The 25,148-nt window shown below is 44.6% G+C and overlaps 1 protein-coding gene across 1 annotated transcript in view; it reads left to right on the top strand.

Moving 5' to 3' along the window:
- The window catches only part of LOC144139980 (beta-hexosaminidase subunit alpha-like), a 94,524-nt gene that overhangs the window by 28,962 nt on the left and 40,414 nt on the right, over nt 1-25,148 (top strand). Inside the window, exons 4-5 of the mRNA XM_077672197.1 lie at nt 6,774-6,884; nt 17,088-17,189. Coding sequence (XP_077528323.1) covers nt 6,774-6,884; nt 17,088-17,189 — 213 coding nt within the window. The remainder of the gene's footprint in view (nt 1-6,773; nt 6,885-17,087; nt 17,190-25,148) is intronic.

Below are 25,148 nucleotides of genomic sequence, written 5' to 3'. Positions count from 1 at the left end.
ACGACAGCGGCGCGAATCCCTAAGCCGACGTCAGAGCCAGGGGGCGCCACTCAAAGATCTCACCGCCAATACTGCGCCGGATTTTTTTCTCGTGGTTGGGTCAGCACTAACCATCATACCGAGGTAGTTATATTCTTAATTACTCCTAGAGTTTGGTTTCTTAATCTGAAGAAGACGTTCTTGGCATGCTTATTTCTCATTTCTGTAGATTTATTCATATTTATTTTTAGGCTTGTTGTTTGCATTGTCTGGATGTGTTCTGAATTTTCCCTCAGCAAGACTATGTCGTCCGGAAACATCAAATAGCCCAAGTATTCTCCGTGTATCCTTAATCCAATGATTTCCCAGTCAAGCTTCCTAATTACCTCGTCCAGACATGCTGTGACGAGTTTTGGAGAGATGGTATAAATGCCCCTAGATGCCTGTTTACGAAGAATAGGCATGCCCAAATTACGCTTGGGGAGTGACGTTTCGTGAGCCTCGACCCGGCTTTGTGTGGCGCCGGAAGGTAGCTCAGCGTCACTGCACCATGCATCAAAAGTCTCGAAAACTTTTGGAGCCAATTGTACGTGAGGTATAAATGCCAACCGGCATTTCTGTGGGTGACTTTTCTAGGCATCGGGGCTGGAAGCATTCGTCTTCGGCATGTATTTGTGTATTCGTCTTGCCCAGCCGCAATCGTACCTCGGGCAACATCGTGGTCACGTAAATCAAGTCTTCACTCATTTCCGACTTCCTGTGTTGCAAGAGATATCAGGCTACTTCTTATGCCACATCTCCATGATGATGAGCACACCGACGTCATCGTCCTTGATGCGTTCGCTGAACTTGGAGACCGGAGCGTGCTTGCCCTGATACTTTCTTTTTGCGCTGCTCCTAGACAAGTTATCGAACCTCCTTTAAGAGATGCAACATGGTTGGTAGTTCTTAGTGAGATACTTCACGGCATATTGGGCGCAGACCCTTACGTCGAGGTTCACCGGTGTGTCCACGTTGGAATCCAACTCTGAATCCATCAATGGCTGGAAATAATTTTTTGCGGATCCGATGTGCGCATAGCACTGCAGACGGTATCAATCTCCGAGAGATCGACCTTGGGGTACTACTAGGCATCGGCGGCCTTGTGGTGTTTAAGCATTTGCTCGAACATTTCGTAGACAGTGTTTTTGAGCGATGCGTGAAATCTCGTAGCATATGTTCCTAACTCCTTGCACCAGATCACTTGGTGAAGTGTCCCAAGGGGTGCCAGGGGCGTCGGACGCAATTCTTCTCTATGGTCCACAACGGTGCTTTGAAGCGGTATCGAGTTGTGCAGTTCCTAAAGCACACGCGAGTATGCACATTTGCCTGTCATGTGGGTCAGTAGCGAGCTACAGGTAGACGGACTTGAGATACTGAGCCATTTCCATCCTCTCGGGTATGTCTGGATCAAGGGGTTGTTTAGTGCGTTGTCAAACGAAAGGCGAGTGCAGTGGGTAGTTTCCTTCTACTAGAATTTTATCAGCTTTAGCGTAATGTTCCACCTTGTACAACCGGAAGGATGGCATCATTGGTTTCTCCGGTGTGTCATGTGTCATATGGACGTTCATGTTGATGTAAAGCCAGCATTAGCTACCAGCGCGTTCGCTTCCAACTCTTAGTACCTCTCATGCAGCATGAGGTGTTCATATTATTCGGCGACATGATCCATCCACGTCTACGGTGAGCTCTTGGATCACATTGACTAGGCTTGGGGAGCGGAAGGAGAAACCCAACTGTGTACGAAATATCGGCGGCTTGCGAAAGCGCCTCATTCCCTCAAGGACTCGTTTTGTCTAGTCGCAATACCTTACGTCGTGTAGGGTACACCTTGCGGGAATTTGAAAACAATGACTACTCTATTCCCCTTACGAGACGGTGGGCACTGGGCTGAGGCGCTGTACAACTCCGAACCTACTATCCAACAGGTAATCATGGCGGGGCAGCTGCGGCACCGTTACGCCGGTCACCACGCCCACCAAAGTGCGCTTTAAAGGCTACATAAAACGTTCCTTTCTCTTGCAGGAACGATCGCAGGATTGCGAGATTTGCTTGAGTGTTTCTTCGATAAACCTTTGATCTATGCCAGGACCGCTAGTGAGGATTTGCAGTGTGGTGGCATCAACTTTGTTTTCTCTAAACATTTCCTTCGGCGAGTTAGTGATCCTATAACGTATCGTATCACTTCATGAGAAAGCAGAGTAAGTGGGGAGGCGTCACACCATGCCAACCGCGGCTGCTACATTCTCTCATCGCCATCGTCACTGTGCTTGAGGGAATTTTGAGGTCGGTACAACATGTTATGCAAGCTGTAACGGCGAGGACGTAACTTCTACGGAGAACTAGTCATACACAATGTTCACTGGCGTGTTATCTTGAGCCTGTGACTGTCCCCACCATGTATTCACAAACTAGAAAACTTTGATAACTCAGAGCAATTTCCTTCGCTGCTTTATAGAAGTCTTGAACGTCGTACAACTCCGTGTTGAAAAGACCTATTTTCTGTTGCGGTTTCTTTCTCATTCTTTACTGGTTCGTATTTGTGGAGGGAATCCGCTTTAGGGGAGTCTATAATGGGGGATTTAAAAACAAATTCATAGCCGGTAATAAAACAAATAAAGTTTTTGTGTGCAGGAAAGCGGCGAACAGTTTCTGCTTCCTTTTTATGAGGATAGGGTCTCCGGCAATAACGGGTACGCCAGGTTGAAGTACATACTTCGCTGCGCAGTAAATTACACAAAACCTGACCTTTTCGGGATTGCCCATAAAGCCGCATTTGTCCGCTTGCCCTGGACGTTTTTTTACACAACAATGCATCGTCCGTTCGCAGATGAAAATATTGCAACGTTAAACTAATACTAATCGCATCTACGTAGATATTCGGGTTGCAAAGCCTTTCCTGTTGTGTTCGTCCTTAGTAATAAAAAAGGAAGAACTCAATGGTTCTACCTGAGCGACTAATTTTTGTGTATAGGCTTTGGAAAGCAGTTTCCTGGCTCTCGCCAGAAATGTTGTTTGTAACGATTATTCTTTAGAAGTATTAAAAACACGCTTCCGGATACGGCATAAAATTTAAGGTCGTGCAAGACACCACCACTCTGCGCCTCGAAATGAAAGACATAAATTTCGAGGGTTCAGACGTAGTGAGTGGCTGATCGACCAGACCAAAATCATACTTGACAGCTGTCCATGATACCGCTGTATTCGGAAAAATCCATAAGCGTGTTGTTCAGCCTTACTTTCAAACTGTTTCCTTAGCTGGTCAGAGCGTGCGAAAAATAAATCGAATGAGAAAAAACAGTCATTTTTGTTTCAAGAAAGAGTAATTTGGCAAGCGTCTTTGCACGCATTTAGTATAAGCGTTTTCACATCTTGTACAGTTATGTATATCACTGTATATAATGTCATATAAAAGAAGACATTGAAAGCACGGTACAATTTTTCCTGTCTCTATTTGGATCTTGAGGGGAATATTTAGAGTATCGATGGTTCTATTACACTATTGGGTTGTCACTAGTTATAGCCATAACGTGCTCCTAATGCAGTGATGATATTAATATTTTGTAGTGGGAAAGTATTTGTGCCTATAGGGGTTGCCTTGAAAGGGTTTCGTTGAACCTTGGTTAGCGGGGTGTACTTTAGTGGAAAAAGTAGCGTACACTCGAACCCTGCTATATCCGCATATGACTTAGTTTTCACCATGCTAGTTGGGATTGTATGAACTTGTTATTGCATGGAAGAACGTGATGGCGATCACCGCCCATGCAGCGCGTTACTAGTAGAAACAATTATACAGTGGCCAGTCATTTACACTTACCTGCAATGATAGCGTTTTTTATGTGTTCTGTGAGCGCATAAAACCCGAAGGTATGCATTGGTTGGTTCTCCTGTAAAGTTTTCCGAAAGAAGCGCTCAGTGATTTCCAGTTCGTGATGTTAGAACCTGGTCGGTAGTGAAAACAATGAAAGCAGAACCAATAAAAATACTGTGACGTCAAAGAACCGTTGAATAAATAGCGCAACCGTATGTATAGCCCTAGCACTTGAAACACGTAATAATAAATCTCTCGTGAATAACCCGTCATCCCGTTAAACTTGTCATTTGTTTTCGATCCAAGTCTCAGCTTTTCTGGAATGGTGCATTCGTTCCTGCTCCATTTTGACACAGTGAAAGAGAAATCGCGTGTACTGCACGCCTGCTTTCTTGACACTGTAAAGACTTCCTGTACCGATCTTCTGCTAGCATGGCAGCTCCACTATGTGTCATGCGATTTGTCTTTCCTTAAAATTTATGACGAATCAGTCTCAAGAAGAGCGATTTTGCAGCACGTCTTACAGTTTTACAGTGATGCTTCGAAGACCTCCACTATGGTGCATTGTGCTGATCGTGGACACATGTTTTATGCATGCAGAACCGTGAGCATACACACCACGATTTTCTCAGAAGGACCGTATGGAATATTACTCATTGCACAACAAATTCTTCAAAATGATATAGCAAAGTCCGTCATATACGCAGATTTTTTTATCGTTGTGCCCGCATTCTTATCTCACAAGCCCTGCAGAAGCTACATAGTGAATCTGGTTTTAACACCTTAATATCTACGCATATCCCCAAACATGCACAAGTCTTAGGTTGGGTCCTACGACACCCTAGCTAGGATCGTGGGAGACGGGCTGGCCAATAAAACAGCCGCTGCTACTGCACTCAAAATCACGGTAGGCAACAACAGTACCCTACGCCGACGTCAAACCGCACATCAAGCAACACCTTCGTAAAACATGGCAAACACACTGGAGTGAACAGACAGACAACAACACGTATTAAAACCACCCTAGGGGAGATAAACTACTGAGTGACTCATCAGACACGCTGGAGTTGGCTCAGCTACGTTACTGATAGGCCACACACAAGTAACACACTCCCACCTGCTCATTAGAATCCAAGACCTGTGAAGCAGGTGTGTAGAAGGCCTTTCCTTAATCCGCATTATCATTGAATGTAATGCGCTAGACACAACATGACGCAGGCATTTTCGCCAACTCTAGAGACAAGATATCCCTGTTCACCCATCATTGTTTGTAGTTGACGACCCCATGATTTACATCAGGTGCATTTTGGAGTATTTTTGAGGAGTCAGAATTGTACAACTCATGTCTTATCATGCGAAATAAAAAACTGGGCCTGAGTCGTCTTGAATTGATTTCACCATTATTTTTACTTACAGCTTTTACAACCAACCGGTTCATACTTTTTGGGTAATCACCTTTGGCGCTCTTTGCCCTAGTTCGCCTTGAGCCAGAAAAATGTAACCCTCATGATCATGACATCAGAACAAAATATTTTTAATTTAATGTCTCAGTGCATGCTTAAACGCAAGTTCAAACTGCTGTTTGCGGAGCACAGGATTACTATTTGATAACGTTGTACCATTCCTCCGTAGTGAAGAGTAAGTCACTGTGAAAGAGAGACACGCAATTTTAAGGTTTTTTTAGGTTTCCAAAATGATTTATTCAGACAAAATTTCCCGGGTGAGTGGACTAAAGGCAGATGGACTGTGTCTGACTAAGGCCCATATACCCGTGCATGAGCATTGCTAACAGCGGTAGCAGCGAACATAAAAAGTACAGAATACGAGAAAAACAACATCAATAGCAAAGAACTCACAGAAAGAACAATTCAGCCAAGCAAGTATACATAAATGCAAAACAGCAATCATACCGCCAGTACAGCATCAGCAGAGTTCATTCCATAGTACGGGAAAGGAGATACTGCTTGACATCACGTTTGAAGGCACGTATCGAACGAGATTCGTGGACCATTTTTGGAATATCAGGATGTTTGTTCAAGAAACACGGTATTAAATGACCAAATGTTTGGGTCCCATAATTTGTCCTAATCATTGGGGTTTTGTATAGTTCGTGCCTAAATGTATAATACATGTTGGGTGGTTGATACTGCCTATGAAAGGCGGGTTCATCGAGCTTGATTTCGTTGAAAATGCGTATTAAGAGCTTGAATTCAAACAGCTGCGTAATTTTTAGCAATTTTAGTTCAGAGAACGCCGGTGAGGTATGTTCCAATTAATGAAGATTTTCAATACATCGAACAGCTCCTTTTTGTAGTACTGTTATTCGTTTCATGTTCGTTGTAGTCGTGGTGCCCCACACTAACAAGCAGTAGTGCAAGTGAGATTGCACCAGTGCGTAATACAGTTGTCGTAATATAGTTTTCGGAACCAGATGTCTAATTTTGTATAACATTCCTATTGATCTTGACATGTTTGCATGTAGCTTCTCTATATGTGGCGTCCAGCTCAGGCTTTCTTCGAAAACAACTCCAAGGAATTTGTATGTATAGACACGTTCTATAACACAATTTTGAAAAGGTATTTTAATTTCGGTATCATCCGGTTTATTTCTAGGCTTGAACACTACGTATTTAGTTTTCGCAACATTTAGCTGCAGTCGATTCACCTGTAACCACGTTGCCAAGTCACCTAACCAGGTGTTAACAGCCGTATTAATACTGCTCAACTGCCTCCCAGAGAAAAATATACTGGTATCGTCGGCATACAAGATGATATCTGGTGTTCGTGGTATGTGTACAATGTCGTTAATATATATAACAAACAATAAAGTTACATCATTTATTGTTGCTAAACTGGTGACCGAGTTTGTGGTGGCGTGTACAGCGGAGTATATTTTTGCATTCACGCGCAATAACGAGATGTGTATTTACTGGATACGTTGCAGTTTCTGGTCAACGAGACGGAAATTCACGATAAGCCCAGATTTTCCCATCGTGGACTTCTTATCGACACTTCGAGGCACTACCTACCAATCCAAGCAATCTTCGACACATTGGTAAGGCATTAGAGAGGTGGTAAAGTTTCTGAACTTCAAGTACGTGTTCTAATCATGACAAACACCTGTGAGCAAGGGGAAAAACTACGGTATGCATCAAAGTTTAGAACCCCAAGCTGAATAGTTGGCGGAGTAGGTTGTTTTCTTGCGCCAAAACTTTTAATCAGAAATATTGAAGCGGAATATTCAAGGTTGAACGAGCTGCTTTCCCTACCATATAGCCACATATTGAGAACGTGCAGAATGACAATAGTTATTAAGAGCATATTTACGCTCGCGACCCTTTAGAAAACTTTCTGCAGTTACTGAATTATTTTAACAAGCAACGGAGCTCTTCAGTGGTTGTACTTAGTGTTACCTAAGTACCTAATGTAGAGTTTTGTAGTGAGAAACACAGTCCAGAACTAGAGTTTTAACAATTTTAACTTATGGGCTGATGCATAACACGCTTTACAGATGTTACTCCTCGACAAAATTATACGCAAAAGCCTCGCTTCATTCATGTTTATTAGAGCCCCAAATAAACTAAGGTAGCGTTCCCACTTTAGGACAAGAGCACACCCATCAAGTTAGTGAAATACGCCGGATGGTTCTATTTTTGCGCGTAACGCCTGTACGTACAATAAGCATTTTAATGAAGGTGATGAATCGATGGAATTCCGATCAACATAGTAGCAGTGCGAAAACTGCGTTCGCTACACGCTTGAAGCGTGTGGGCGAATATTGATTGCTTGGATTTATAATGCACACGTTTTATACAGATGTTATATATTTATTATTACTTCAAATGCCCCGGTGGCAAATTGGGTGATGAGTGGACACATACAGCAGACGTTTGGCAGCAGTACAGAACAACATAGGGTTAATCAATCGTTGGTGGGAAAGTGGTTCAGAATTTTGTGAATATTTTTTATTCATTAGAATGTGTGGCTTTCATTTCTTTCTTGTTGCCACTCAACATTCCAATGTTTTTTAGGTTAATCTTGAGCTGTTTTTTGATAAATTGTTGTGAAATAGGCCAGTCAATTTTCTCGCCATATTTTGCTGCTTTTTTAGCCATTTCGTTCGCTAACGGTATTTTGACGTTAACGTTATTTAACGTTAACAGGTCAAGATAACGTTAGTTAACGTTATTTTGACCTGTTTTGCTATTTTTTAGCAGTTCTTTTGTATAAATATATTTGGGTCCCGATTATTTGGATTGCCAATTGCTTTTAGGTTTGATAGGCTATCACACCCGTCATACTTCTTAGGAGACGAAGCCCTGTTTTCAATCAAACGCGTTTTCGAGTTTCTCACCGACGTAAAATTTTTACATCTCATTTCTTATCATGCATGTTGACAACCTGGCCCTTTACACCAGTCATCTTCATTACGTTGTGTTTTACTTTGTTTATTTTTACTGAAATGTTCTTTTACTTCCATGTCACTTTCATGTAATCACTTTTGTTTGGCGCTCTTTGCCCTTAGTCTGCCTTGCGCCATTAAACTCTAAACATCATCATCATCATTGATAGGCTATCAATATACAACTGTACGTTACCTTCTTTGAAGGTAGTTTGGAGGTATTCAATTGCTTTTAAAATCGCGATTCCCTCTGCTTCAAAGTTATTGCTGTACTCCGGAAGTTTGTATTGTTTGGTTTCTACTATTTTACCGGATTTATCTAGAATTATAAAAGCTGCTCCTATGTCGGTTTTATCTTGCGAGCCGTCCGTTAATACTACAAAATCTATCTGCGAAATTGGTTGAGTAAGATAGGTAAAATATATCTTATCTACTGGATGCAGTTGCCATATAACTACTTTGTTACTTATTGGGTCTCCAGTAAAAGCGCGGTTTTTCAGGTGAACATTCTTCCGGCGAAAAGTCCGTTAAATATTTCGATTCCCTTTTCGATCGTCACATGAATTGGTGGGACATTAGCTATGATGTTTAAGGCCGGATTGGATACTGTTTTAAATGCCTTAGTAACTTTATTGAGGCTTGTTCTTTGAATACTTCTTAGTGTTTTTCTCATTAGTATCTGTTTCTTATACCAAATTGGAGCGGCATAAACTATGATTCTTTCTATAGCTCTGATATAAATTTATTGTAGGTGTTCGCTGGTAAGCCCCCAGTTGTATGCTGTAAATATTCCTAGGCTGTTTATTATTTGGTTTACTTTTTCTTTTACATTCTTAATATGAGGGATAAAACTGAGCTTGTTGTCTATATAGACGCCGAATATTTTAATTTCTTTACAGAATCTAAGATGTTTGTTTCCTAGTTTGATAATGGGAGGTCTTTTAATGTACTTGTCACCTATTAGAGTGAATTTTGGTTTTGTTGTGTTAAATGTAAGTTCTTTGTCTATTCCCCAGTTTTCTACAATTTTGAGCGGTTCGGTTGCCTTTGTTCGATATTATCTCTTGAATTGCCTCTTATTACTAAGGTTATGTCGTCGCAAAAGCCTGAATATATACATCGCTAGGAAATTTGCTGTTTAAGAGATGTAAAATTGTTATGTTTCAGAGTAGGACTTAAAGGTGACTCCTGCGGAGGGCCTGACTTAAGATAAAGTTGAATTCTTGATTTCTCCATGTTATAAATAATTTTTCTATTAAAAAAAATATGACTCGAAATGACCAGATTGCTCGTACAGCCTAATTGTTTTAGAAAGTTTACAATGATGGATGATTTGATACAGCTAAATGCGTTCTTTACGTCTAAAGAAATTAACTATAGCTACAACAGCAGAAAAGTCGTTCTAATCACGCGTGGTTGAAGTAAAGAATGATCTTTGGAAAGTTTTTTTCAGAGCACAAGGCGGGTGCATGGTAGTGAAATTAGTCACCTTCACCTGAATAACGTGCGTAGTACCAGCGCTCCGAGTCTCCCGTCCTGCTTAGTGAGGGGTGCGGGAGATTCGGAGCACTGGTGGAATTGTAGGTAGAAGAAGCAGTGTCGAAGGCAAAGTCAAAGTTTCTTTAGACAGGTATTTATTAGGTGGGGCTTCAGCTTTTGTGACGAGATACTGGAACGCAGGTTTCGTATGGGTCAATTAAGGGCACAGGGTAGGCCCTATACTTCCCATGCATTTTTGGCCATTTTGAGGTACATTTTGCTCAGCATCTAATAAAGGTATCTACATAACATATATATCATTTTCTTTAAAATTGTGTGCTCTTTTAACTGTACTAGAATTATGAACATCCTTAAAAAATTCAGTTTTGTATAATTTTTTGTCCGTTAGTACCTAAATTTTGGTATTATTTTAGTATTAAAAGTTGTGTAACAAAAAAACTGTCGCGTGCATATTTTCAATTCTAGTACAGCACGTGTGCCAAGTTATGTAGATGACTGGGGAAAAAAATCAGCTCGTTGTCGGGAAAGATGCAGGAAATAATGGTACCTTTGTAATAAAAAACATTGTTTTGAGATAATTGAGTTTAAAGTAAAAAATAACGTGAAAAACAATACTTTTTTGCCAAAAACACCACTAGAGCCATTTATTTAGAAAGCACCAGCTTTGTAATCACCGTCGAAGTCATTTTTTTGCTTTTCAGCCGGTCGTCTGTCCTCCCTTGACTAATATTGTGCACCATCGTACAGATATGTTCCCATAGTATTTCGCTTGTGGTCAACCTCTTTCAGCCACTTTATGGTGATGTTGCGCCCTGGTTTTGGTCTGAATGATTTCAAAAGCTGGCTCATGCGTTGCTATCATCATTTAATAAAAGAACAGCATCCAATGTTGCAATCATGAGTGCGTGAAGCCAGAAAAGATGTTTTTTCGTGCGCGGCTTCGAACGGCAAATGTGTAAAAAACGTGCAACAGGGTCTTTGGATTGCCCTCGCTGAAAAATCAGCTATGCAATGGTTGCTAAGCAATTTCTTAATACAGCTGGTTCCAGAAAAGCGTTTTGATCTGGAACTGGAAGTTTTTTGATGAAAAAAATGACAATAAACACTGAGAACATTTTTAAAGAGGATGTGGGCACTTACTACTTGCTTACGGGAAAACTGTTTTTTTAGCAAGAAATATGACTTTTTAAGGCAAGTGTGAATATGGAAAATCTGCACAAGGAACTGAACTTTCCTAATTGCGAAAAAAAAACAAAAAGTCATTTTTTCAAAATTTCGCCTTACCCTGTGCCCTTAAACCAAAACCCTTGAAATTTAAAAACGCCTTGAAGGCCTTGGAAGATGATGATGACGATGGTTGGGTTTTTATGGCGCAAGGCCGACTAAGGGCAAAGAGCGCCAGATAAAAGTTTATTTAATGCAGTCAAGTGGTTACCACAAAAAGGTAGGTAAAAAAAAGTGTCAACCGAACATAGTAAAATCAGTTAAAGATAATGGTGATGGCTGGTGTATTGGGCCAGATTTGATTATGCGTGATAGGAAATGAGGTTTAAAAACTTAACGTCTGACAAATAATCAAACACACGTTTCACGGAAACACTGGCATCGTCACCTAGAAACAGCGATGTCTGTAGTGGGATATGTTGTCTGTAGAGTTCTCTGAAGTGTTTGTGTCGTGTTGTGTGAAGTGCCTTGCATGTGATTAGTATGTGCACCACGGATAGGGCCTCTCCGCATCTGCTGCACTGCGGTCTCGAAGATCCCGTCAGCAGATACGAGTGCATTGCATGGGTGTGCCCTATCCGTAATCTGGCCAAGGCGACTTCAGAATATCTATTGCGTGTGTCGGTGGTGTATGGTCCCAAGTGAGGTTTTATTACGTGTAACTTGTTGTCTGTTTGTTCACTCCAGTGTGTTTGCCATGTTTTGCGAAGTTGTTGTCTGATGTGTGGTTTCACGTCGGTGTAGGGTAATGTGGTTATGTCTACTGTATTCAAGAGTGTAGCAGCAGCAGCCATTCGGTCCGCTGCTTCGTTCCCGGCTATACCACAGTAGCCAGGGACCCAGCAAAGAACCAGTTCAAATTTGCGTACATACACAGACATAATACCCTTGACTGCTAAATTTATGACGTGATTTTTTGAAGACTTCGTTGACGACAACGCCCGCACAACACCGAGAGAATCTGTATATATAATGGATTGTGGGATGTGGCTTTGAAGGATATGATTAACAACCAGAAGTACACCATAAGAAGTACACCATAAGAGTTCTAGTGACACTAAGGTCGGGCCCATGCGCCGCGCAGGACACCGACGTGGAAGTTTTAGAGACGTCCGTATAAAATTGAGAACATTGATACTTCTGCTGCAAATACAAGAAGTGCTGCAGAATCGCACATGTGGGAGCTCGGTTTTTATCTACATGTGTGAATGATGTGTCGCATGATACAGGGCGGAGATGCCATGGTGCTATAAAATCTGCTAGAGAGAGGTTTGGATTGTATCTAAAAAGGAGACAGCAAGCTCTGACGCTTCTTCTCTAACTCTGTAAGAGAAGGGCGCAGATAACGATCGTCGATTTAAAAGGAGTTCAGTCATGGATGTATCATGAAAAACTGATTTAAAAGGATGGTGTGGCATGGATGAAATTTTAAAAGCATAAAGGAGGTATGCGCGCTGACGTCGTAGGTTCCACTTATTACACTCCACATAGAGGCTTTCGACCGGGTGAGTCCGGAAAGCGCCACATGCCAGCCGGAGCCCCAGATGAAGCACTGGGTCCAGTCTTTTGAGAGATGTCTTACTTGCTGACCCATAAACAACACTTCCATAGTCTAATCGTGAACCTATCAGGCTAGTAAAAACACGTAAAAGAAGTTGTTTTTCAGCACCATATCAAGAGTGGGAGAGAACATGAGTATATTCAAGGCCTTTAAGCATTTATGTTTAAGTTGTTTTATATTTGGAATGAACGAAAGCTTTTCGTCAAGGGCTACACCTAAAAACTTGTGTTCATTTCTGACTGGAATTGAGACACCATTAGTTTGATGTCTGGATCCGGCCGAATGCCACGCCTTTTCGAAAACAAAACACAAGTACACTTTACTGGATTAAATTTAAAACCATTGCTATCTGCCCAGCCAGCTAGCTTGTTAACACCAAGCTGGACTTGGCGCTCGCAGATAGACAGGTTACAAGACTTAAAGGATAATTGCACGTCGTCTACATAGATTGAGCAGGAAATGGTTGGTGGCAGAGCCTTCCAAAGAGAGTTCATTTTTACAATAAACAAAGTGCAACTCAAAACTCCACCTTGCGGAACACAGTTTTCCTGCACATGAACTCTAGAGAGTACAGTTCCAACTCGCACGCGAAACGTTCTTTCAGAGAGGTAACTGGCAAGCGTGTTCCACATGTTACCCGACATACCAAAGGACTTCAAATCGCTGAGGATGCCGTACCGCCAAGCAGTGTCGTACGCCTTTTCAAGATCAAAGAATACTGTCATACAGTACTGCTTATGGAGGAAAGCATCTTTAATATATGACTCTAACGCAACGAGTTGATCGTTCGTAGATCGCCCCGCCCTAAAGCCCGCCTGGCAGGTCTCGAGAAGACCGTTGTACTCTAAGAAGTACACGAGTCTCCTGTTTATCATCTTCTCGAAGAGCTTAGACAGGCAGCTTGTCAGGGCAATGGGGCGATAACTGGCGGGAGAGGAAGGGTCCTTCCCTTCCTTTAGAAAAGCCACTACTATGGCCTCCCTCCAAGAGCGTGAGAAGTGCCCCGAAAGAAATATTTTATTGTAGAGGTGAAGAAGTGTTTCAAGCGTGTCTGCATGTAAGTGTTGTATCATTGTGTATGAAATCCTGTCTGCACCTGGAGCTGAAGGTTTACAAGTACCGAGTGCGACCTTCAGCTCATGAAGTGAAAAGGGGGTATTATAGGATGAGTTCGACTTATTAGTGTCTCGCAAGGACTTCTTCTCACATGATGCTTTGTGTTTATTGAAAGTGTTGGTGTAGTGTGCTGAGCTGGACACATGTTCGAAGTGTTGTGCAAGCGTGTTGGCCTGGTCTTCGAGTGTGTCCCCTGTTGTGCTAACCAGGGACAGGCTGTGTGTCTGTTGTCCTTTTAGCTTGCGTATTCGTGTCCAGACTTTGTGAGTGTCGGTGTATGAGTTGATGAAAGTGAGGAAGGCGCGCCAACTCTCCCTTTTCGCCTCACGACGCACACGCTTCCCAAGAGCCTTTGCCCGTTTAAAGGAAATGAGATTATCTGGCGTGGGGTACCGGCGAAGGACACCCCACTCCTTGTTCTGGGCCTCCCGCGCCCGCCTACTGTCCTCGTTCCACCAGGGTCTCCTTGGGGTGCGGGACGCACTGGAGGCCTGGGGCATGGACTTTTCGGCGGCGTCGAGTATGTGTGCCGCGACGAGTTGGGCTGCTTCCTCCACGTGTAGGTGTTTTATGGTTGTGTGGTGTAGTTTAGATGTTTCTGTGAATGTACTCCAGTTTGCTTTTGATTCATTAAACCTGTTATGGGAAGATGGACTGCTCGGGCCTATACCTATATACGTTAATGAAGTGGGGAAATGGTCACTACCATATGGGTCTTTGCCCACACCCCACTCAAGACATGGAAAAAGAACTGCGGAACCAATCGCCAAGTCAAGATGAGAGTATGTATTTTGTCCTAAGTTACGGTATGTAGGCTGTTTTTTGTTGAAGAGGCATGCTCCGGATGATGTAAGAAACTTCTCTATCAGGCGACCTCGGGCATCCATTCTGGAGGAGCCCCAAAAAGAGTTGTGCGCATTAAGGTCGCCTGTTAGTATGTATGGTTCGGGCAGCTGGTCGACCAGCGCCTCGAAATCAGAGCTCGAAAGTGCATGATCACGAGGAATGTAGATGGAGCATACCGTTATCAACCTATTAAATATTATCGTGCGGATCGCTACAGCCTCGAGGACAGTGTTTAAAGAGAGAGGGTGGCATGCTAATGATTTCCGGGCGACAATGGCCACACCTCCTGAAGAGTGGGTGCAGCCAATCCTGTCCTTTCTGAATACCATGTACCTGTTTAAGAAATTTGTTTAGAATTCAGGTGGGTTTCCTGCAGATACATGATACTTGGCTGACTGGCATACAGAATCTCATACACATCGTCAAGATTTTTAAGGAGGCCTCTGCAGTTCCATTGGATGATTTTTGTGTTCCCATTATTTAAATTTAGGAATGACTGGAGTGTGTGTGTTCGTGTGTGTCCATGTGTCGTCTTTCGGGGCTGTTACTCTTGGATTAGGCTTTTTAGGCCTTTCTACTGGCTTGGCCGTCGGAGGCCGCTCCTTGCGCTGCGTTGCAGGCAGGAACGGCGCGACGTCCATTTCGTCATCAGGTGTCCTGGGGGTGCCCGTCGAACCGGTCCCCACGGACTTGGTCCCCCTTCGGGAGACCTTCATTTGAGCCGCCAGCGCCGCGGGCGTCGAAGACGCCAGAAGTGGCACGGGCGGTGCGGTGACGGTGGGGGCCGATTGGGGGGCCCCGATGTCCATCCCCTCGACACCCTCCAACGCACTGGAGGACGGGGAGGAAGCGGCGGGATCGGCACCTGTCCCAACGGAAGAGGTTAGCACCACAACCGCTGCTGCCTCAGCAAGCGGCGTGATGGCGGGTTGGGCTGCCAGAGGCAACCCAGGGGGGAAGGTGAGGGACCAGGTCAGACTCGCTGAACTGGGTTCCTGTGGAAACCAGACGCCGCTCCTCCCCCCGGCGAGCGGCGTCGGCGTACCTCCCCAGGGGGAAAGAGGGAAACCTCTTCCGCGCCTCTGGGAAGGTGATGTTCTCAGTTACCTTGATGTTGATTATCTTTTTTTCAGTTTGAAATTTTTCGCACTTGTGGGAGTAGGGTGCATGCGCCCCCCCGCAGTTCACACAAGAGAGGATGTCGGATGAACAGTTGTCGCTCGGATGGTCATGCGACGCGCATTTTGCACGCGTCGTTCGGCCACGGCAGGAGTTTGTACCGTGCCCGAACCGCTGGCACTTAAAACAGCGCCGCGGGTTCGGGATGTAGGGACGGACGGAGCAACGTATAAAACCTGCATTTATGTGTTGTGGAAGAACTGCGCGGTCAAACGTCAAGATAATGTGCTTGGTGGGAATCTCTTTGTCGTCTCTGCGGGTAGTGATGCGTCTCATGGCAGTGACGCCCTGATCCTTCAAGCCGGCAAGGAGATCCGCATCCGTTTCGTTCAAGAGATCCGTCCCGGATATCACACCTTGTGAGCTGTTGAGGCTCTGATGGGGTGTGACCCTGATGTCTAGATCAGCCAGTCTTGTCTGAGCTAGAAGCTTCGTGGACTTCTGTTTGTCATTTACCTCGATTAGTAGTTCACCAGACCTTTGTTTTTTGCAGTTATATGATTTTCCTAATATGGCTTCAAGAGATTTTGCGATCAAGAAGACTGACGGCGATACAAGAGCTTGGGTTGGATTGAGCGATTCCATCACAAGAAATCGAGAAAAATTATCCGGTTCATGAAATGTTAAAGATGGCAATTAAGGAAAAGATACTTCGGTGTGGCCCCTTTTCACGGACCGATCACGTTTGGGGGGGGGGGGGTTTGTAGGTACCATAGGGCATACTATAAAAGCAGGGAGACGGGGGTACTTTCTTCTTTGACCTTACCCTGGTAGTCAAAGAGGTCCCGGAGCTCCCTGCCTGGTAGACAGGCAAGGAGCCCATCGGCCGGAGCTTGACCAAGGCTCCTACGGCCACCGTTTACGGCTTCTACCCTTCACCTTTAAACACCTCGCCACGGTTGGACACGGCTTATGTTGGGAGCTCGGGGTCCGCGGTGTCGCTGCTCACCGTCACCATGAATACTCAAGGTGACCCGTGCGGGGGCCTTGGAAGAGCTAACATATTTATTGCTAATTGAAAACCCGTCAATTTCTTCTAACTTTCTTTCTAAGCGGCATAAATACAATTTAAGGTTGTGCAAGGCGTGAGTAAACGGTTACTGTTGGTTGTTCGTCTTGAGCAAATAAAATTTGGCATTTTGTCACTCAGTGAATGCCCTAAATCGGGCTCAATGACAAAGCAAATCCCTGTGAATATGCTGGAAAATATGGGCAGAGTCACGATAAGGCTAGTTGATCGACTGGAAGGTAAAATATCTGATAAGCGATATTGTAGCATTTTGGAGAATACGTTGCTTTTTCATTCCTTTGTCAAAGAAGTTAGCAGTCTATACAATTTGCTATTAAAGGTTTATAACACCAGCAAAGCTGATTAAAGAGAATTAAATTTGTTTGTGGCAGTAATATTAAGAGAAAAATACTTCTTTTAGGATGCCATGATGTTTAATAAGATGAATGTTCTTCACTGGCACATCGTTGACGACCACTCATTTCCGTACGTCAGCAAAGTCTTCCCAAGCCTCAGCGAAAAAGTAAGTCTTAGTGCTTAAATTGACTGAACTCCTGGCGCTTCGAAGCCTGATGATCATTGTTCAATTTGCTCAAATTGGTTTTAGTTTCTTTGATATAGATGATCGTAGTGTCATACAAATGTATACGGCAGTCGAAATAACAACAAAAGAGGCAGTGCTCTTGTATTTTATGGCTTTAAATTTTTTCTGCGAATCCTAAACTTATTATAGGTACAGTTGAGGACCTAACGAAAAGAGCTTCAGAAAACCAAATTACATACGTTCGTCGTGTGTATGGTGAAACTGGCAGTAATGAAGCTACCGCCAAGCTATGGAGTAGGGAGCTGGACGGCGTGCGAAATTCGTATATTTAAGGGAGCGTTTGAAGTGAACTTACTCACGTTTTTATTTCTGAAGGAGCGTACATAAACAAAGTTTTTCCGTTGCTGTGCCTATGCCGGATCTGACGGGGAACTGGAACATCCTTGTGCATACTGTTCAACAGAGACTGCCTGCGGTGGGAGAGGTTGGACGCGTCGTTTTATTGCGTGAGTGGCTAAAGAATTTGCCTGTGACAAAGATTACAGCGTTTCTTTGATGATTGAATAAACAGGTGAGGGAGATGGCCCTCAGCGCGCCTACTTGAATATATGTAAGATAATTGCCTGGGGGCTTCATGAAGATGACATATTCACAACTATTGCGCCTTTATTGGCTGACCTAATGACGATTTCAACACGTGTTGCTAAACTTTAGGTACATTTCTCTCCTACATGTTCTTTATTTGGAACTCTCTTTTTATAGATAATATGAATGTCATGCGGGAATGACCATGTATTAATACCCAGGGATTCTTCCCGAAGGGATGGGGGTGTTCAGTGTTTATTGTACCATAAACGATCGTGCATCTTACTGCAGGGCCGATTGTGTGAGTATGCGCTGAGTTGTAAGTTGCGGCAGAAGTTAGGTATTTAGTTATCACAAGTTCCTTGCTTGCACACTTCCGTGGCTGGCCAGAAACTTAAGTCACGAATAGCAAACTCAGTTCGATAGGTGAAAGGCTAGTACTGGACGGGTTTGGAGTAAACGTGTTCAAGAGGAGGGGATTGCAGAATTTACTTACTCCCAACTCCTGACCGCTTTTGAACTGCAGCAAATTGCAGAATCATATCCGGAAAATGCGTTTATTTCACAAAATAATCTCTTGAGCCATTCCAGCTGGTATTCTTGTAATACACAAATTTAACCTGAGTCACGTTGGACGGTGCCCTTAGGTGTTTTTCACTCAATTTTTCAATGATTCACACTGGCGCACACAAATGCTTGCCAGTTCACGTAGTAGTAGTGTTGTAAGCGTTTATTGACCCCACGTGCGTAAGGCAGTGAGGGAACGACCTGCGATGGTCTTGTGGTGGTCTTCTTCGGTGGTTCGCATCCTTAGTCCGGCATGCCATGACCTGCTTCAGCAGAAACGGGCTTGGTCGAAAGGCAACCGTGCTTCTAAGGCCGCCTATGGAGGTCCTATTAACCCGGTGATAGTGCGGATCTCCAGGAGCTCCTTCACGTCCATACCATGTGGTACAGGGAATTGGGCGTTGTGGTTCAGAAGTTGCATTGGTAACTGCTTAACGTGGGGTGTAGCATATGGAGGTGTTTGGTGTGTGTGAGATAATTTGTTTGATGTTTGTGTATTGTGTAGGTTCATTTTGTAAAGGGCCGGTGATGTGGCATCCTGGGCAGTGATGTGCCCCATATTGAGCAACTGAGCAGTATGAGAGGCCTCCGCAAGGTGGGTGGCCCGCAATGTTATCTTTAATAATTCGTGCCCTGGAGTCCACACGATGTACACTTCTAGCAGTTGTCGGCGTGCTTGAAATACCCTGATTATTGCCTTAACAATCGTTTTGAAAAAAAGATGTACTGTTTTAACACCGTCCAATTTACAATTGACTAGTAGAAATTTTGGATTTTGCTCGGTTTAACACGATTTCAAAGCATTTCGAGCTTTTGATACTTTCGCGTACTTTTAAGGAAGGCTGCGTGCATTTGCAGAAAAAAAATGTTTTTCGAAAAAATGAATTTGCTAACAAATGTAGTTCATCTTAAACTGCTGAAAGTTCGAAAGACTTGCCGGAATCGCCACGATTTATTCCTAGCCTGGGCTGTAATTTCGCTAAGAAGACTTAACGACATCGGTGTACTTTACCAAGGAAGATTTTACGGCACTGACGTATATTGCGACGTATTGGCCGGCCTCGGGAGCGCCAGAGGCGCTTAAGTGATTGATAAATAGAGCGCGACTTGGACAACGACATGAAGAAGAACGACGGGACAAGCGCTCACTTGCAACGGACATTTATTGAAACATCGTCTCGTATTTATACATTTATCATGGAAGCGTGCGCTCTGGGATACACTAAATTTAAAGCATCAAACCGGTGGAGACAATCAAAGCAACGTTTTTAAAAACTCAAACCCCGTGGCACGCAAAATCACAGATGCATCGCTGACGCACTTGTCCCCTTTCTTCTGAATATAAAACGCTTCCTAGAGCTCCCTCGCAACTGTACTGTCACTCCTGCCGAGAATTCGAATCTGCTCAAAGAGAGGTCTGCATTTTTCCAAAGGACTGACAGGCCTGCAATCTTCGCAATGTGCGGGTAAATGCGCTCGCGTATGATTGTTAAGAGAAGAGCTGTGCTCGAGTGCCCGTTTATTCACACATCTGCCCGTCTGGCCGATATAGGCCTCCCCGCATGAAAGCGGTATATCGTAAACAACCCCGACGTCACGACGGCGCAAAGCGCTTGGCATGCTTCTTTTTTCACTGTTTGCTGGCGCCTTCCGGTGTATTTAGTGAGAAGGCAGTTCAAGCGGTAGAAAATAGCTTAAAACCCGCAAATGCACGTGCCCAAAAAGTGAAAGCGAAGGCTGCGTAAATATTTCAGGAACTTGAGCTGCCCCGTCTAGCAAAGGCCGTTTCTAGTTCCAAGAGCAACTGTTTGAGCGTGTTTTGCACTGCTAAGGCGCTTAAGGATAAGATGCCATTTCGGTGTATTGTTATCGAGCGCGGAACTTGGCAGTCGCATTTAAGCCGGTGTGTACAGAAGCATCTTGCTAGCCTTACCATCAACGACCCGTTTATCGCTAAGAGTTCACTTGAGGTTAATAGATTATACAAAGAATGACACCTCGGTGGGGTTCGCCTTTTCCGTTGACGTTGAGGATTTGTTATATTATGTGCCGCACACGGAACCGCTTCTGTTAGGCAATGCATTAAAGAAAATGGTGTGGTCAATTTCTAGAATTCCTGTGGTCCGTCTGTAGACTGGTTTATGCGTTTATTGGAGTTTTATCTAGATGCAAAATTTGTTTCTTTCGAAGGACGCACCTACTATCAGCGTCAAATGAAACGTAAACACGAAATATGAACCAGAACGTGCAAAATTGAAAAATACTATTCCTAGAGGTCATATAATGGCACGCTATTGGTATATTTGGCAATCCACTTTTCTTAACTTTGTTTTTTTTGTAACTAAGCCACGCGTCATTTTGGCTTGCGTGGAAAGAAATCGCGCTATTTGTGCGTTCAGGTTCATATTTTCGTGTTCGCGTTTCATTTGACGCCCATAGTAAGTTCAGAAACAAAAAAAAGGTGTATCGGGTCCTGTGTCGCCGGTCTTATGCAATATGCCGGTCTTATGTCGGTCTTCTTGCCACTGTCGACAGGGACTTGCTTTTAAGTTTTGACAAGGATGTTGTTCTGCGTGTTTTTTAGTATGTCGACGATTTTTTGGTGGTTTAAAAAAAAACAGGGTTCTCCTAACTATCTCGCAATCGCACGAGTGGTTTTAGAGAATTTTAGCCGCCATGGGAAGGCTCTCTCATTTACACATGAGGTTCCAAGTCCTCACACCGTGCAGTTCTTAGACATGAATTTTTAGTTTTCATCCGACCATATCTGTTGGGTCCTATGGCCCGCGTCGCCGTAATCAGCTTCTGAAATATTCATCATCCCATTCAAAGACTATTAAAAGGGCCATAGCGTCTCTATTTCTAGAGTCCGCACTCAAGAAGTCATGTGTACAGTGGGGGACTTAATTTTGCAGACCACGCGAGTGCGTGGCAAAAACCACCGACGCGCGCTCTGGAGGCCCGGCGCCTGTTGTCGAGACCGGCGCGACGCGCATGCGCGTCCTGTTTTACTCGCAGGCACTCCGATTTTCTCGCTTCCTGCAGGGGTGCTGCAATGGTCACTCGAGCACCGCATAGCGACGCCTTCATAGCATTCCTTTCATCCCGATGGCACATTTGGGGCGTAACGCGACGATTGCGAGGGCTTTGGCGCAAATGCTCTTCGCGTCCTGATAAAGACTTGCGCGTAATGTTTTATTTGTTTGTTTCGTGCTTTATCGTTTATAGACGATGAGTCTAGCGGCTTGCAAACGGCGTCCCGGAATGAAGCGCGTACGAAGCACAGTCTTACGGTTCCGTGCTGCCGACGACGAAATGCTAGCTATATGAATAGCGAACCTTTATTCACCTTGTTCATTGTGTAATTTGGCCACTGAACATATATTCCAGTTTGCTCTCCGCTGCCCATAAAGTAGGCGATTTGCAATTTGTATAAAAGAAATCCTCTGTTTTATTTTTAATGTCTACTTCCTTAATTTTAACGATTTATAGACATACCCATATGATTTGTCTGTTCGTTCTGCTCGTCGGCATTATTCAAAACGGCACCTCGGGTTCCCATCGAAGAACGCCATAATAGTATTCGCTACTTTTCGCCGTAATATTATTCACTACTTAGGGCCTTCGGAACGTTTTTGTCACTAATGAACAGGTGTTTAACCACTGAAAAACAATCAGCTTGTCCTCCTGTTTCGTTTTTGACCTTGTCCTTCTGCTCCGCTGGGCATCTGCAAGGTGGCCCCTTTTCTGATGGAGCCGAAAAGCGAAAATGCTCAAGTGTGTTCGGGATTTCGGCGCATGTTACACATTCCCAGGTAATCAAAATTAATTCGGAGCTTTCAACTACGGCGTGCCTCATCGCCTGTGTAGCATCGGCGCGTTAAAACCTCATAAACAATCAATGCAAGCCGACCTTGAAGAATTGCTCCGGCCTTGGAGCAATTCATCCCCGTAGGTGTGAATTCCTCGGCTAACAGCATCTCTTGGTCTATTAGTAAGCCGGCAAATGTCCCTTTGAAAAACAGCTTCTCAAAAGTAGCGAATAATTTTACGGCATTGAGTGGGAGCCCGAGGTGCCATATTTACGAATGCGACGGGCAGAGCGAACAGACAATTTATGTGAGTACGTATTTCTATATTTTTTAAGTAACGAAGTAGGCAGCAAAAACGCCGAAATAATTTCTTTTATATAACTTGCGAATCGCCTACTTTGTGGGCAGCGGCGAGTGAGCTGGAATATATGTTCAGTGGCCAAATTACACAATGAACAAGGTGAATAACGGTTCGCTATTCATATAGCTGGCATTTCGTCATCGGTAGCGCGGTACCGTGAGACTGTCCTTCGTACGCGCTTCATTCGGGGACGCCGTTCGCAAGCCGCTAGTCTCATCGTCTATAAACGATAAAACACAAACCAAACAAATAAAACATTACGCGCAAGAGTTTATCAGGACGCGAGGAGCATTTGCACCAAAGCCCTCGCAATCGTCGCGTTAGGCCCCAAATGTGCCCTCGGAAAGAAAGGAATGCTACAAAGGCGTCGCTATGCGGTGCTCGAGTGACCATTGGAGCACCGCTGCAGGAAGCGAGAAAATCGGCGTGCCTGCGAGTAAAATAGGACGCGCATGCGCGCCGCGCCGGTCTCGACAACAGGCGCCGGGCCTCCAGAGCGCGCATCGGTGGCTTTTGCCATGCGCTCGCGTGGTCTGCAAAATTAAGTCCCCGACTGTACATGCTGTTCAAGAGAGCTTCGACTCTCAACTGAAGCGACTTCTGCCGGTCGGTTACCCAAGCTATGTCTTGGTGGGTGTTGCCGAAGCCTTGCTGCGGAAAGCCAAATGCCAAGTGAGTGCGAATCTGCCAGGACAACCTAAGGCGAAGCCTGTTGTTCCACCCTATATACATAGGGTTATGCGCAACCTGAAAAAGGTGGCAGAACGGTACAAAGTGCCAGTGTGTTTTCTGCCCCACAAAAACTTTGCCGCCTGTGTGCGCAAGTTACTGGCAAGCCCAAACAAAGCAGTGCAAAACGAAGGTGCCAAGCGCTTGGTGCCCTGTGACGTCGGGGTTTACGAGATACCGCTTTCATGCGGGGAGGCCTATACTGGCCAGACGGGCAGATGTGCGAATGACTGGGCACGCGAGCACGGCTCTTCTCTTAACAATCATACGCGCGCGCATTTACCCGCGCATTGCGAAGGTTCAGGCCTGTCAGTCCTTTGGAAAAATGCGGACCTTTCTTTGAGCAGATTCGATTTCTCGGCAGGAGTGACAATACAGTTGCGAGGGAGCTCTTCGAAGCCTTTTATATTAAGAAGAAAGAGGACGAGTGCGTGAGTGATACATTTGGGATTTTGCGTGCCACCGAGTTCGAATTTTTGAAAACGTCACTGATTTTGTCCATCGGTTTGATGCTTTCCGTTTAGTGCACCCAGAGCGCGTGCTTTCATGATAAATGTATAAATACTGAGACGATGCTTCAATAAATGTTAGTTGCAAGTGAGCGCTTGTCCCGTCGTTCTTCTTCGTGTCGTTGTCCAAGTCGCGCTCTATTTTTAATCATAATGCACCAACTTGCCAAACAGCTGTGTTTAATGAAGCGCTAAATTGAGCACTTGATATGAGTAGTGCAGGGGAGGGCACTCGTGATGGACTGCTGGGACTAAGGTCACAATTGTTTTGCCGAGTTGCAGGTTGTCCGAGTAGTTGGAGCCTGAACAATCGCTTCTGAATCTCAGCGTCTGGAAATTGGGGGGCTATGGGATTGAAAAGAACGCCGCGCAGATTGCTGGCTTCGAGTATCCTTTCCTTTCGCCAGAACAAAAATCCGTTGGGGTGCGAATTTGTCACTGACGCCTGTTCCGTAACGTTTGCAAGTGGCTGGTTTGGTGGTGCGTGGGCGACGAGTAAGGAACCGCCTGCGAGATAGCGCAGTGGTCGCCGGCTGGTTCCTCACTCTATATCTCACTACATTGCATCTGCAACAGCTTCTTGCTCTCACTAATTTCTCACTGTGTAAAAAGACGCCCTGTGGCCGCACTAATGGGGGAGAGCGACAGTTCAATGGCTTAGCCAGAGGATCACGCACAGTAGGTGACTTTTTATACTGTCGCACGAGCGTCAACCGAGGTGTCGGCGAGCGCGTCACCACGATTAAAACGGCGAAAAGTTCGAGAGTAAAGGCATGGCCAGAATGATCACGTGCTGATGAGGAGAGTGCTATGCTGTTCCAGCAAAGCCACAATAACCGGATACAACCTCCTGACAATCAGCCGGCTGTGTTCATGTCCGAATGGAAATAGCGATTTCTTTAGCACGCCTTGCTCACTCTTATCCTTTCCATAATATTTGATAACACGGATACGTGCGTGCGTTGGGGGAGCGGAAAGTGGATGACAGAAGTCGCTTTTTGCGTGCGTTTTTTCCCACCTATACGTATTCGCACTCCCAGGTCCCCAAAACCGTTCAAAGGTAGATTCATGATTGAACACCACAGCCTGCGAGTCTTCAACGGCTCATTGCAGATAGTCTGCAAACGGCAGTCCTTTTGCCTTATATATGGACAGAAACCAATTGGGAGCAGCGTTTCTGCCCTTTGCACCAGCTTATGCATGTGGCCGACGCACCAGTAAAGGGCTCGGATCCAGGAAAAGCACCTGTTTTACCTTCCCGGCTGTCATTAACGTGTCCAAAGAGAACCACCATCATTGCTGTCTCCCCTTCATGAGTGGTCTTTTGTTTCTAACTTCGATCAGCGCTGCCAACGTATATCTCAACCGAAATGCC

The sequence above is a fragment of the Haemaphysalis longicornis genome, unplaced genomic scaffold (assembly GCF_048455015.1).
Source record: "Haemaphysalis longicornis isolate Haplotype H1 unplaced genomic scaffold, Haemaphysalis longicornis Haplotype H1 scaffold_5, whole genome shotgun sequence".
Taxonomy (NCBI): domain Eukaryota; kingdom Metazoa; phylum Arthropoda; class Arachnida; order Ixodida; family Ixodidae; genus Haemaphysalis; species Haemaphysalis longicornis.
Note: the sequence above shows the minus strand (reverse complement) of the source record. Positions and strands in the feature narration are given on the sequence as shown.